Below are 14,713 nucleotides of genomic sequence, written 5' to 3' on the forward strand. Positions count from 1 at the left end.
TAAACCTTGGGAAGACATTTATTGTGGTATTTGATCTTGCACCAGGCCTAGACCATAAAACATCTAGCTAGCCATCACTAGAGCTGGACACAAGGAATTGCATAGAGTAGGCAATAAACTGCCAGACCAACCCCCTCTGATTTCTTCCCCCACAGAGGGGGTTGCTGTTGTTTAGTAGAAGTTTTTTTTTATATTATACTTTTCAAAATAAACCTACGTTTCGATGAAAATTAAGTTGTTTTTTTTGATGCCCACAAACTTAAACCTTGTTTATGTGGCCCCGTGCTAGAATTTGAGTTTGACATGCTTGCTGTACTATATCTGAATTATTTCTGTACTACACACAGATATAATAATTCAGACAAAGGAAGCGGCGTACACACAGATAGAATACAGACATGGGCAGCGTGTCTAGAAAATAGATTGTCCAAAAACAAAAATGATAGGCAAACAAATTCCAGTTGTTCCAATGCTTCCCTAGTGTCTAATTACTAAGCAGAATATAATCAAAATGGCAATATACGATTAGGTCTTGAAATACTCCAGTACGCATGGCACGTATAGTTATATAAAATTTGAAAAATGTAATACATTTCAGCCTATTTTAAGCCTTTTGACAATTGTTACCTTGAATGGAACACCAACCTACCTGAATCATAATTTGGTGGCTTCATATCTCCTTGATTTAATTCTGTCCCATATTTCAGCTTGTGATATTTTGCCCTGAAGAATTACAGGAGTGGAAAAAATAAAAAAATAAGCATATGTTTTGAAAGCAGAGTAAAAATAGCTTTTGGAGAAAAAAATAGGTCTACTTAATATGTGCTCTTGCGGAAAATATTCAGGAAGGGTTTCATTTTCCTTTTGTCCCCAAAGAGATATTTTTCCTCTGAGGTCAACAATAACCATTGTGATACTTTATCTCTCTAACCAGATTGCATTAAAGGAAAAAGACCATTCTGTCTGTGACCAAAGATTTCACACAAAAACAAAATCAAAAAATACTTTCAAGAATATTCACATAGGGATTTCAGAAAAATGTAAACAATGCTTTTACTATGGAAACCAATGCAGATGATATAGAGTAAATGTGGAGGGTATGGAGAAATCTGTTCAATCAACAGAAACACAAACAAAAACAGATGAGTCGGGAACAAATCCCGATGTTTGAACAGAAGATAGAGAAACTGCAAATGGAGCACTAACCACGAAGACATTTCATGAATAGATATAACCAATGGTTTTGTTTTACTGCAAAAGTAATTTGCTCTTAAACTGCCACTTCTGGATGTATAAAAAACATCTTTATTTTAAGCACATAAATGCATTAATCAAAAGAAACATCTAAATGATAAAGGGAATCATAAACATGTGTTTAAAAAGTAATAGAGCACATTTTACAGTGTAAGCCATCTACAAACTTTACCAGTTACAACACTTAGTAACAATATAATGACTGAGCATTAACTGTCATGTGAATTTCATAATTTTTCTAAAAAAAAAACAAAAAAACACCAAGATGAAATTAGCAAAATATTGTCCCAGTTACTGAACATCTGCCGTAGTCACAATAGTGAAATCAAAAGGTCTTGCAGTTCCTCGCACAGCTGAACTGGTTATGGAGATGGCGAATGCAACCACTACTAAAAGGGATAAAATCCATTCTGTTAAATAAATGATCAATTAAAAAAAATAAAAAAAATAATCGGTTTCCTTTCGGTCTTGTGATCCAATAATATATATTTTATAACTCTAGGTTGAAACACTACAAAATGTGGAAAATTCCAAGAGATCACCGTTTATATACTGTATTTACAATCCCGAATAACCTGCAAGGTTTTGACAGGCTATAAATGCTGGGTATTTTTAAACCTATGAAGTTTAAGTAAAAGTTTCAATGCAGATGGTGGTGTATTGTCACCAACCACAGTACATTTTATATACCATTGATATCTTGATATGAGAAGCAGTTGACTCATTTTGAATAGGATATTTAAAAAATGTATTTGGGGTAGAACAATCATCAGTTCTGCCGATAATCTGTATCGGTCTTTTAATCTACAGATATAACAGATACATGTCATCTTTAGCATCTGGAAACTGCAGTCGCCAGCCAAAGAGACTTGCTGATTTGCTTTAGTTAGATAGTAATATCTCACGAGGTGCTAGGCAGTAGCAGAGCTTGCTTTGTTAATGTTCTATACCAATCCATACAGAGACAGTCTTTTGTCCACCACTCAGAAAATCATCAATGAAGATGTCAATTTTTCGAAGATGGACAAGACAACGGGCATACAACATGATACTACTAAATTATTGCCACATTTATCTATTTATGTAGGATTTTTAGTCAACTACTTGCATCTAGAAAAATGCTTTCCAATAACAAAAATGATATGCAAACAAATTCCAGTAGTTAATTTTGCATTCATTTCCAAAGAATGCTTCCCTAGTGTCCAATTTTATTACGTGACAGGAGGCTTCCTATTTTGCATAACTTTCTTTACTTATGCCTCCAGCAGCATAAGTCAATCAAAAACGTTAAACCAATCAGAATCCAGCATAGTATGCATATAAATCCCTGATAGGCATCTTACTTCCTCTTTCTCTGCCACATGCCGACCTTAGAACACGACTATTATACATATGATATCTGGCACCCTCGACACGACGACTGGGGTGATCCATACACCACCTTATCAACAAGGAGGGAGAGCTCACAGTGTTAAGGCCCCACTAGTTTGTCCATAATTGGGTGACCCCCCAAAACAATAAGAGCGCCATGCCCCTTGACGGTTCTGCCCCGATTACACAACCACTCAACCCGGTCTCACAGAGGGTGACCCCCCCTCCTTACGTCACTTTGTCTCTACCATCCCAAGTGGTTCTGGTTACTGACAACACTGGGTGAACCCCAGTCGTAAGTGGAAGCCCACTGTGTTACAATTCATGTACTTCTGTACCTGAACCTATCCTGTCTCCCACAGACAGAGACTCAACTGCCACAAGATGAGCGATTCACCGCAATCACCTCCTCCCGACTTCCAGTCGATGAGCAATGCGGCGGTGGCAGCTTCAGTAGAGAAGGCTATTGCCAAGTTGCTGGTGCAGATCCCGAAGATGGACACCGACACCCCAACAAGGTCTTCGCAGCAAAACGGCACTGGAAGGGCACTGGCTTCGGCCCCCAAAAATCGAAAGGCAAAGCCCCACTAAAAAGGAGTCGCCAAGAGGAATGCCGGGACCCATCACCCCCGCATATCCAGTCTTCTGAGGACGAGGACCACAGCCCTCCCCTCACTTGAGGTTATGGATGAGTGGAAAGCGGGGGAATCTCCATCGGAGGAAGAGAACTGGCAAGACCTCCCACGGGACGATCTGGAATATGACCAGGACACCGCCCATGACACTCGTTTCGGACAAGGGAGATCTAACACATCATCCGACAAACCGGAGAATGGCACCTTCCTAGATTCCCAAGGCACACCCATGTTCGACCCCCCCACGATTCGACACCCAAGATTGTCAGAAAGGGGTCTGTCAGACCACCTGGCCCAGTTCATTCCCTTTTGGTTAAGAAAACCTATGAGAGAAAGAGGTGCATGCAAGACTCCGGGCGGGAGGCCCAAGACCCATACTGCCAGACAAGATAGCACGGAATGCAATACTACAGTCGTATTGTTCATGTCCCGCTCAGGCCAAGACCCGCGTAAAAGTTTTTGAGAAGGGCCTGAAGGCCTCCCAGGACAAACTACTGGACATACCACCGCAACCACTAACAAACTGGCTATCAAATATTAAGGGTACTTACAAATGTGGACACTGCAAGGCCTGCCAACATATATCACCATCAAAATTTACTACGTCTACTCAAATCAGAATTGAGACAAATGCCTTGGTCAACTGCAGCTCTATGCGACTCATTTATTTGATCACATGTAGCTGCGGTATGCAATATATTGGCAAAACTTTTCAGCAGTTCAGGCGCAGGATCTTGCAACATATAGCCTCTGTCAATAATACCATCTCTCCGACTCCTGTGGCAAGACATGTCCTCAATTTCCACGAAGGTAATCCTGATAATCTGTGATTTCAGGCAATTGAAAAATTATTACCAAACCCTAGAAAGGGTGGTTTCAATAAGACTTTACTCAGGAAAGAATCCCAGTGGATCTTTTAATTTAAGACCTTAGCTACTTTAGGTCTTAATGAAGAATTTAATTACACACCTTTCATTCATAAATAACTTCCCCTGGAACTCACAGATATTAATCTTGATTCAAGGTATACTAGTATCTCATCAATTTTGGTACTAATCTAGAAATTTCCAACAGACACTGTTCTTCAACTCGGCACTCTTAGAAGACATTATCAACTATAATCACGTTACTAGGTCTCTGGCTTTTGAATATATTCACTTTTTAAGTAGCATTAGTCAGTTTTACGTAGGACAATTGTCCTGTCATTATAATACTCTTACACTATATCATCATTGCTATCCCAGCAGTACTTATCACACTATATACTTTGGATCGTAAATACCTGGTTGCCCATTTTTCATTGGGCACCTTTACCAGCCCAATTTCTTCTCCCTTATTGTTTTGGGAGAGGGAAGGTTGTCTTATCTTTATTCTTACTTCATTTTCTGGTTTGTTACTACACTTGGTCGTTTCTGACCTATGTCTAGTATTGTTATGAAGATTTTGTATTCACTTTGAACCCTATGAGCCACCGTACCCGCCCTGGCTGATTGACTTTTCCTGTAACCAATGAGATTGAAAGGCGGGGTTTTTAAACATTGAGAATCCGACGAATCAGTTCCCCCTGATGAGCCTCAGAGGTAGGCGAAACGCGCGACGGGGCGCGACATTTTTCTTCTGTGCTCCTGGACCTTTTACTAAGCACTCGCTAAGTTGATAATTTATTCCATACTTTAGACGGCAGCCAGCCAGTTTTGGCAGTATTGTTTCCAATTACTCATTCATCGATATAGTTTTGTACTTGCCTCACACTTTCTCTCTAACTTAGGTTAATATGCCGACGATTATACACTACGATTAGTGTATATTGTTATTTTCGAGATTTTTACGGCACTCTGCCGTCTAGGGGCACTATTAATGATACTCTCATCTTTATCATGCACTGATCAGGGTTTTTCTAGTATAACTGACAATTATTTCAACTAATACTGGGTTGGTTTATGTCTTTTCTAATATAAGGACTGGTCTTTATCATTAATTTTCTGATACTCCTTTGTGTCTTTCCTGTACCAGGTGCCCTTGAAGGCACCTTTCCTATGTTTTACGCAGATATACTGTATACTTGATCTCTCAACTAAGATTTCTCTATTTCTATGTAGCACGACACATCGATCGTTATTAACTGATACTTCGTATTCTACTGCTTATTTAGGCATCTTTAGCGTGCAAAGTTTCTTTGTATTATAGCAGGTAAATCACCCGCTCTGCCTGAGCGTTCTGATATATATTTTTTTACCTTCGTCCCTCTATTGGATACTTGGTATTGCTTTGTACACTATGATAGGTTCCCTAAAAGGCACCTTTCTCAACTTTTACGCAGATATACTGTATACTTGATCTCTCAACTAAGATCTCTCTATTTATATGTATCACGACACATCGATCGTTATTATCTGATACTCAATATTCTACTGCTTATTTAGGCACCTGTAGCACGCCAAGTCACTTTGTATTATAGCAGGGAAATTACCCGCTCTTCCTGAGCGTTCGGATAATATATTTTTTACCATCTTTCCTCTACTGGATACTTGGTATCACTTTGTATTATAGTTTACTATAAACGATCTCTATTATTTTCCCGTTAGGGAAGTCAAATAGGCTACATTTTCATTCAGTCAGAAATTATGATCTGTTGAGAATAGGAACATTCTGTTCCAGTTTCTAGTTATATTACGGTATTATCTTGTTACGTGTTATCTACCTTTATAATTTATTTTTTCCCTCGTTTTGCGCTAAGCCTTCCTATATATTATTATAGACGCCTTTATTCTCTCTTATTACCATATTTGTTGACACATCGTTACAGTGTTATAATACCAACCCGGTTATTCATTTGTTTTTTATTATCACTATCTATATACTATGCACATAGTCTTTCTTTCTTTATTTTGTATTTGGATTTTGTGTGTTCTCGGTTTTTGACTGCTACAACTGACACTTTCTTTTGTCAGTAAGTCATTGCCGGGATAGCTTATTTTGATGTCCCAGCATTTACTATTAAAGGACTTTTTATTGTTCATTATTAGGAATAGACTCTATATTCTCCCTTCTCCCTCTCCCTTTTTTTTTTAGTACTGGACATACTCTGTCTATTGGCGAAGATCCAGTATTTTGCTGACCTAGCCCTCACACAAGGCACTGCCCCGGACACCCATAACATACGGGAATAGGTACAACGGGCTATCTGCATGTTGGGTAACACGAATGTTGCGAAATGCACAGAGACGCAAGGCAGCGTTATTCAAAATGGACTCCAACCTGCTGGAGTTGGGCAAGAAGGAAATGGGGCCCCTGGCGAATGGTCAACTTATCGGAGATTCCTTTATCACCTTATTAAAGAAGCACGTGTACTCTGAATAAAGCACAGACGTCCATCAAACAAGTGTTCCGTAACCTCACACCACACAGAGGGTTTTTTGGCAGGGCTGGTCGCCAGATGGGTCGAGCCACCAGCCGCTTCTGGCCCACAGGCCCCAGGAATCAGATGGCACAAGCCTTCTTTCCATCTTTGAGGGCCGCCCTCTCAAGAGGATCCTTCCGTCCCAGAGGGGCTCGCACCTGTGAATGTGGGCGTTTCAACGCAGGTGAGCATTCCACCCATGATGTAATGCCATTCACATATAACTGCAGGCAGACTCTTTTCACAGAACTGGGAAAGGATATCCTCAGACACCTGGGTCCTCCAAACGTTAAAGGGTTACGAGATCGATTTTTCAGACACCCGGTGCAGATCCGTCACCCCGCCCCCAATACGGGGGTCGACAAGACACACAAAACTCAGACGACGAGATTCAGGCTCTATTCGCCAAAGGAGCGGTGGAATTCGCTCAGGACGATACAGGATTTTTCAGCAATATCTTCATGGTCCAAAAGAAGACAGGAGATTACCGACCCGTCATCAACTTACGACAACTAAACAGTTTCGTAACCTACCAGCACTTCAAAATGGAATGCATTCACCTCCTCAGAGACCTGCTTATAGAATCCGATTGGTTCACTCGACTAGACTTGTAAGACGCTTACCTGTTGGTCCCAATAGCTCATGTCAGTAGACCTTTTCTCCGCTACTCCTGGAGAGGTCACACATGTCAGTTCACCTGCCTACCATTCAGCCTCAGTTCGGCCCCATGGTGCTTCACAAAACTGCTGAAGCCAGTCGTGGCGCATCTGAGGGCTAAAGGAATTCGCTGCCTAGTATACCTGGACAACATACTGATATTCTGTAAGAGTGCATCCAGACTTCGATCTCAAACGAAATTTAAATGCGATTTCTGGAATCTTTAGGCTTCATAGTAAACAGAGAAAAGTCACTCTTTCCATCAAGAAGCATTCAGTTCCTAGGATTCGAGATAGACTCGAGAATGTGCATCTTATGCCTTCCCAAGGCAAAGATTGCAACAATCCGTAAGGAGATACGACGGGACTCCGAAAAGACACGATTCCTCTTCGCCTCTTGGCCAGAGTGGTCGGTCTGCTATCGTCCTCCATACAAGCGATCTTCCCGGGACCACTCCATTATCGGGCCATGCAACGATTGAAGGCTCACCACCTACGGCTGGGACACTCATACGACCTCTGGGATCCAGTATCGGCAGAAGTGCTGACATAACTTTGATGGTGGCTCCTTCACATGGAAGCCTGGAACGGCATAGCCATATTCGGACCAACCCCAGATTTCGTTCTTGAATCGTATGCCAGTCTCTGTGGCTGGGGAGCCCATTGTACACATGCATCCACAGGAGGCCCTTGGTCGGAAGAAGAGAAGCTTCTACACATCAATTGCTTACAACTGATCGCGGGTTCCTTTGCAATCCGCAGTGTGGCCAAACACATGTCCAACTGCTGCATACTCTTACGCATAGACAACATATCAGCAGTCCAATACATAAACCGCTTGGGTCGCGAGCCCTGACTGAGGCAACAAGGGACATTTATCGTTTCGGTCTTCCTCGCAACATTACAATCACGGTGGAATATCTACCAGGAATCAACAATCTCACGGCGGATTGGCTCTCTTGACACTAGCAAGACAGCAGCGACTGGCGCCTAGACACATCAATTTTCGACATGGTGAGAGCGATCAGAGGACCCCTACACATAGACCTCTTCGCCTCATAAACAAAAGCACAACCACCGAGATACTACAGCTGGCTCCCAGATCTACCGAGCGAAGCGGTGGATGCGTTCTTACAACAGTGGCCCCCGTATCAAACCACTCATATCAAGGTGACCACATCAACGATATCCAAAAAGTCTGAAAACAATTCTGCTTAAGTGCTGTAATAATTCAGATGTAGACTGGCACTTTATCCATTGCAATCCTCAGTTAAAGAAGCCCTCTAGGCATTATAACCTACAATAAAGTGGACTGTAAGAAACACCCCCTGTTTTTTTGATAAAGCACTGGAGCTGTGTGCTAGAAAGTCTGTCACAAAGTAAAGAGAATTTAATGCACTTTAAAAAGAAAAGATAAATTAACACACGTTAATGCGGTCTAGAAGTGTCAATCTCCCAGTTGCCACCAGATACTGTTGCGTGTGTGTGTTTGTGTGTGTGTGTGTGTGTTTGTGTGTGTGTGTGTGTGATCTATACACTAAAATTGCGTGTGTGCGTGTTTTAAAGTGCCCAGATTATTGTAACCACCACTTTAATGCAAAAATCAATTTTATCACTTAATATGAGAAGTGGAAATAAAATATAAAAATTAAAGGGGGATAAAAATAGCATATTTATGTTGCAATAATTTACATGATCTGTATACCTTTCTTGCTTTAAAGCATATTCCAGCATCTTTATTCTTCTTACTAGATCCTTCTTCAGGTTCTCTTGACCTTTCCTTTCGCCTTGCAGGAAGGCTACCTGAGCCTACAAAAAAAAAAAAAGAATTTTTTTAATAAATATCTGTTAAATACATGAAAATTTTAGCTCTTGCAAACTTTCATTTAATTTGTACATGATTAAAACATATCTGAAATATTTTCAAACAGTTTCAACTGAAATCAGGGTCTATAAACCAACAGGGCATATCTGCATAAACCATACAAGATTTTTGGAAAGTTTAGAAAAATAAATTCTCTTTTGATAATGCAACAGAGACGCACAACGCACTTCTGCAGTTTGAAATGGCAGTTGCCAATGCCACAATGGATTCAAAGCTGCTTCTAAAAGCCAATTATTGAATAGGGAGCACACTCAAGCTTGCTATTGTGTACACGCGCTCAGCAGATTTTGTTCTAATTCCATATTAAGTGAACCAATTACAAGGTAAGGATTTTTGGCACACATGGATTAGCATTATATGTGTTAATACTCCTCTCTAACAGAAGTGTATAAAAAAAAAAAAAAGTCACAGCAATGATACACATGATTTGGCTGAGCTTGGGACTACATTTTCTTTTGGTTTATTGTCCCTCAAAACTGTATTAAAGAAGAATACCAACTGAGAATCTCCTTAGAACAAACTAAAGTGTTAAAAATACAATTAATACAAATTGATAAAGAATGTTCTAAGAATAAAACTTTGAGCTTTATCCTTAAACTAACCTAAGTTTACAGGCAAATACACAAAGACTAAGACTAATAAACACACAAAGAAAATTTATGGAAAGAAAATTAGTACAGTATGAAAAAAAAAAAACACCTCAAATGTGATGAACAATATATCTCTCCAGCAGGTATGTGTGCATCACCCTCGAACTTCAGTTTTATTTTCTGTAATTTTAGGGACACAGTTAACCAAACTGCAGTTGTTTTCAGAAAAAAAACTTTGTGAACACTAACCCTCAATGATCTTTAATAGTGCAGGAAACAAATTTAGAATCCTCCTAAACACCATCCTACTCTGATTCACACATAAGGAGAACAAGCCAACAGTATTAATGCCTGGCATTTCAGCAGCCATAACTAATTTCCACTATTGTCATGGTTTCATCAGACTAGAGGGGAGCATTTACGCATTTAACAGTTCAGAATAGGTTAGGCTAAGTCTAGTAACATGTTGCAATGTAATCTAAATGTACTGTGGATCTTCTAAAAGGAGTGCCAGAGGGTAATCAGAAACGTGAATATAAAGGTTTAGGTTAATGAAGCAGTTTTAGTGTAAGAATCATGCCCCTGCAGTCTCTTTGCCATTTCAGAGTTAAATCACTTGTTTAGACAGCCCTAGTCACACCTCCCTGCATGTGACTTGCAGGGAGACTTCAAAAGCACAATCTATACACCTAAATTGCTTAATAAAGCTAAAATAGTTTTTGGTGACTATATTGACCATTTAAAGTAACAATCCAACTTTATTTTATCAAATGGTGAGTTCCTTGTAATTGTTATGGTGCAAAGAGTCTTGCCTACCGTTATGATCGATGGATGAATGTTCACTTTCACATTTGCAACAATTATTATTTCTTTCTTCTTTTCAAAACACACCAACAATTTGACACAAGCTGCTTCTAAGTATTCTACAGATAGTCTATTTGGAACATTAGCAGTCCAACACACAGTACATAAGAACACCACCACCCTTGCTCATTGAAATATTTTCCGGTGATGAAATCAAGAGGCAGGACAAATATATTTAAACTAAAAGGAAAACAGCTTACAGAATGTGTGCTACACCATATCAAAGTTCTCATTATAGTGTCCCTTCAAACCAACTGACATTGGAGTTCGACATTTATTATGTAATATTTGACTTTTAAAATCACTGCCAGCAACACTATGCTACCCATGGAAGATAATGTATTTAAGGGCAAGTTGCCAGTCAGACATCCTTTTTCTTTCATGTAATAAAGGCAATACATTCACCAGCATGTTCAGACCTTTTCAGTTTACTGTATTTCTGAAAGAATATAGCTAGATTATTTAACCTTACAGGCACCATATTCACTTTAACTGACTGAGTAGTAATGGTTATTATACAGTAATTTTGCATGGAGGATGTAATGACCGAAGCACTGGAGTTTAATCTGACTGTTAAAGGGATCCTATATTGCCAGGAAAACAAACCTGTTTTCCTGACACTATAGGCTACTTGAGTGCACCCCTCCCTCATGGCTGAAGGGGTTAAAACCACTTCACCCACTTACCTGAATCCAGCACTGATGATGCATAATGCACAGTAATAGCCGCATAATGCGCATGCGCGGTAATGGCAGCACATGCATTAGACCTCCCCAAAGGAAAGCATTATTCAATGCTTTCCTATGGAGAAAATCTGACGGTGGAGGTCTGTGTGAACGTCCAGCGTCAGATAACGGACCAATAGTCCGTTACGAATTCAGATGCGACCCAGTAGCTGTCTGCCAGACAGCCACTGCGGCAGACTTAGAGCTGTAATGTTTAACATTGCAGCACTAAGTGCAAAAGGGACACAGCACCCAGACAACTCCAATGAGCAGAAGTGGTCTGGGTGCCTACAGTGTCCCTTTAAGGGTGTTCAAAGGAATGGCTAAGGCGGCACGGGTTTCAATTTAACTGCAATGAACCAAAACTTTGTATACATAGCATTGGAAAAAAGGGATAAGAGTTACTTGCCATTTAAACAAAAAATACTCCATTAAGGACAGCCTTGAGGACTTGTTGCATAAACAATATATTGAAGGATATCATTGATATGTAAGCAAACATGTTGTTGATCCAAGAAGAAATCTAATTGCAATAATGGAGTTACAAAGGATTATTTCCCCTTTTTGTGGCACTGGAAATGGCTACAAATTGTTTTGTTTGCTTTATTTTGGATCAAAAGCATAACATGGGTTTTTAAAGTTGAATTTGATAGACCTCAGTATTTATTTTTTCAACCAAAACAACTGAGTAATATCTTATTTACTATGTATGTGGCTTTCTGCTTCATTAAACTTTGAATCAAACTTTTCTAGTAGCGATTTGGGCTTTGTTAATGATAGAGCCAACAGCAAACTAATTCAATTTTAACCAAAGATATTGCCAACAGGAAATGAAATACTGTCTAATTCGCACAGCATCAGTTGAGATCTGGTATGTTGAACAACAAGATATCTGAGCTAATTTTAAGCACAGATTTATTTCTGAGAAGCTTTGTATGTTTACACAGAGACCATTCATGCAGCATTCTTTAAATAGTTTGTTAATGCAGCAGATAACTGATGAGACAATTCTATGTTTGTGGAAGTAATTGGGCTTGACCCTTTCATTTATTAAATACATTTTAAAATTTATTAAATACATTTAAATTTATTAAATACATTTAAAGCACACTATAGTACAATCTACAAATTATTGGACAGGGGTACACAATGAGTATTTCAAGAGCCTAAAATTGAAACATAACAATGACAAGAATAAAGTACTTGCTGCCTATTAAAATCCATGAACAGTAATAGGAAATGCAGCCCTTCACACATTAACAAATGTACATGAATAGCTGCTTTCAGGTACAACAAAATTAATCAACAAGCTCTTCCGGGTCAAAACAGAAATATTCTTAATTTGTCATGTCAAACACTGGAGATGAATTTAGTTGATAAGTAGGGAAAATAAAAAAAATGAGTCGAAATGGACAGGAAATCATGATGGCTTTATTACAGGCCTGACATAAAAACAAACACATATTACATTGTTTTGTTAGGAACCAAACAGAATGGTTCAGTGTTTATTGACAAAGACATCTGCAATATAGAGCTGTAACATTTTAAGGAGAAGCCAGAACCAGGAGAGTGCTTGTGCCTAAACTGTTGTACTATGAATTCCACTGCTACCAGCCAGTGGCAGGAAAAAATGAGCGACTGTTTAAACACCTCTCACTGATCAGATGTAATTTTATATTTCACTTCACTGATAAGTAAAAGAAATGTGAATGGCAATCAGACATTTATTGTAAAACCGCACACCACTGCAACAAAACGCAACATCAGGTTTTTTTTTCTGTTTGTACATTGTAGTGTAAATTTTCAGAATAGCCTATGGCCTCCCGTAGTAACTCACACTTATCTCTTGCTTTCTCTTAGGTACTCCACTCATCTTTTGATTTTGTTACTTTGTACGCTGTTTACGCCTCACATTTCCCTTCCCATTGTGTTTTTATTCCCACCTCTTCAAGATTCTAAGCTAGTTCAAAATCCTCATCAACCTACTGTAGCTGTAACATCTTATATTGTAAAAGGGACACTATAGTCACCCAGACCACTTCAGCTTAAAGGGAATCTCCAGTGCCAGGAATACAATCAGTTTTGCTGGCACTGCAGGTTCCCTCTCCCTCCCACCCCCCCCCCCCACCCCAATCCCCACTTACTGAAGGGGTGAAAACCCCTTCAGTCACTTACCTGAGGCAGTGGCGATGTCACTAGTCGCTGTCTCCTCCTCTGCGCCGCCCCTCCTCCTCCTTACTCCGTTGGCGAGACTGATCCCGCCCACCAGCCGAGGAGACCTAATGCGCATGCGCGTCAATGCAGCGCATGCGCATTAGGTCTCCCCATAGTAAAGCATTGAAAATGAAGTTGCTGTTTAGTAGATAGGAGAGTGTGCTGGATCTTGTGTATTGTTTATTGTATAATATGGCCCCCAGCAGCACCCCATTTAAGCATGTTTAGGTGAGTGCGCTGGATCTTGTGTGTGTGTGTGTATATATATATATATATATATATATATATATATATATATATATATATATACACACACACACATACACACAACATTGTGTATATATTTGTGACAAATTGAAATAGAGGTAGCTTTACATTAGAACTTGCATTCTAGCCAAATAAAGCAGTACACTATTATCCTCATTTATATAGTGCCAACATATTCCACAACTCTTTTCAGTACTAAGGGGAACATTTAACCCCTTAAGGACACATGACATGTGTGACATGTCATGATTCCCTTTTATTCCAGAAGTTTGGTCCTTAAGGGGTTAAAGGATCACTATAGTGACAGGAAAACAAATCCGTTTTCCTGACACTATAGTACCCTAAGGGTGCCCCCACCCTCAGGGTCCCCCTTCGTGGTGCTGAAACTTTCAATGTAACTGTCCAGTTTGGCATTTCATCCTGGTGCTGGAGTGAAATCCATTGTGGTTTCAGTGCTCTCTTTGTCATGGAAGTATTCCTTAAGTCGCATCCTTCTGAAAAATTCTTCCACGTCAGAGTAGAGCCCAATGTCAAGTTTTGTGCTAGTGCAAAATGATAATCCTTTGGAGAGAACTGATGCTTCTGGGTCAGATAGTTTGTAATCCGAAATTTTAACAATACCAGATTTCTCTTGCCATTTCTCTTTCTCTGCCAAATGTTTGTGATAATCCTGCTGTAGTCTGATGAGTTTATTTTTCTTCTTAAACAGGTCCCTTTGTTGCTTTTTGTAAAAATAGTGTAGATCATGTTCTAGTTGTTTAGCAATATATGTATTCTCCTCACGTAGATTTTGGAGTAGATATTGTTTATGTTGTATGCTATATTTCTTGTTGTAGAGCTGCACTCACTTGA

At 39.6% G+C, this 14,713-nt stretch overlaps 1 protein-coding gene across 2 annotated transcripts in view; it reads right to left on the minus strand.

Moving 5' to 3' along the window:
* STRN (striatin) overlaps nucleotides 1-14,713 on the minus strand; it is a 133,673-nt gene that overhangs the window by 62,760 nt on the left and 56,200 nt on the right. For both annotated transcript variants that reach the window (XM_063443596.1, XM_063443595.1), the window contains exons 2-3: nucleotides 9,022-9,125; nucleotides 650-723 (exon numbers count right to left, since the gene is read on the minus strand). In XM_063443596.1, the coding sequence (XP_063299666.1) occupies nucleotides 650-723; nucleotides 9,022-9,125 (178 nt within the window). The remainder of the gene's footprint in view (nucleotides 1-649; nucleotides 724-9,021; nucleotides 9,126-14,713) is intronic.

This window comes from Pelobates fuscus, chromosome 2 (assembly GCF_036172605.1).
Source record: "Pelobates fuscus isolate aPelFus1 chromosome 2, aPelFus1.pri, whole genome shotgun sequence".
NCBI classification, from domain to species: Eukaryota; Metazoa; Chordata; class Amphibia; order Anura; family Pelobatidae; genus Pelobates; species Pelobates fuscus.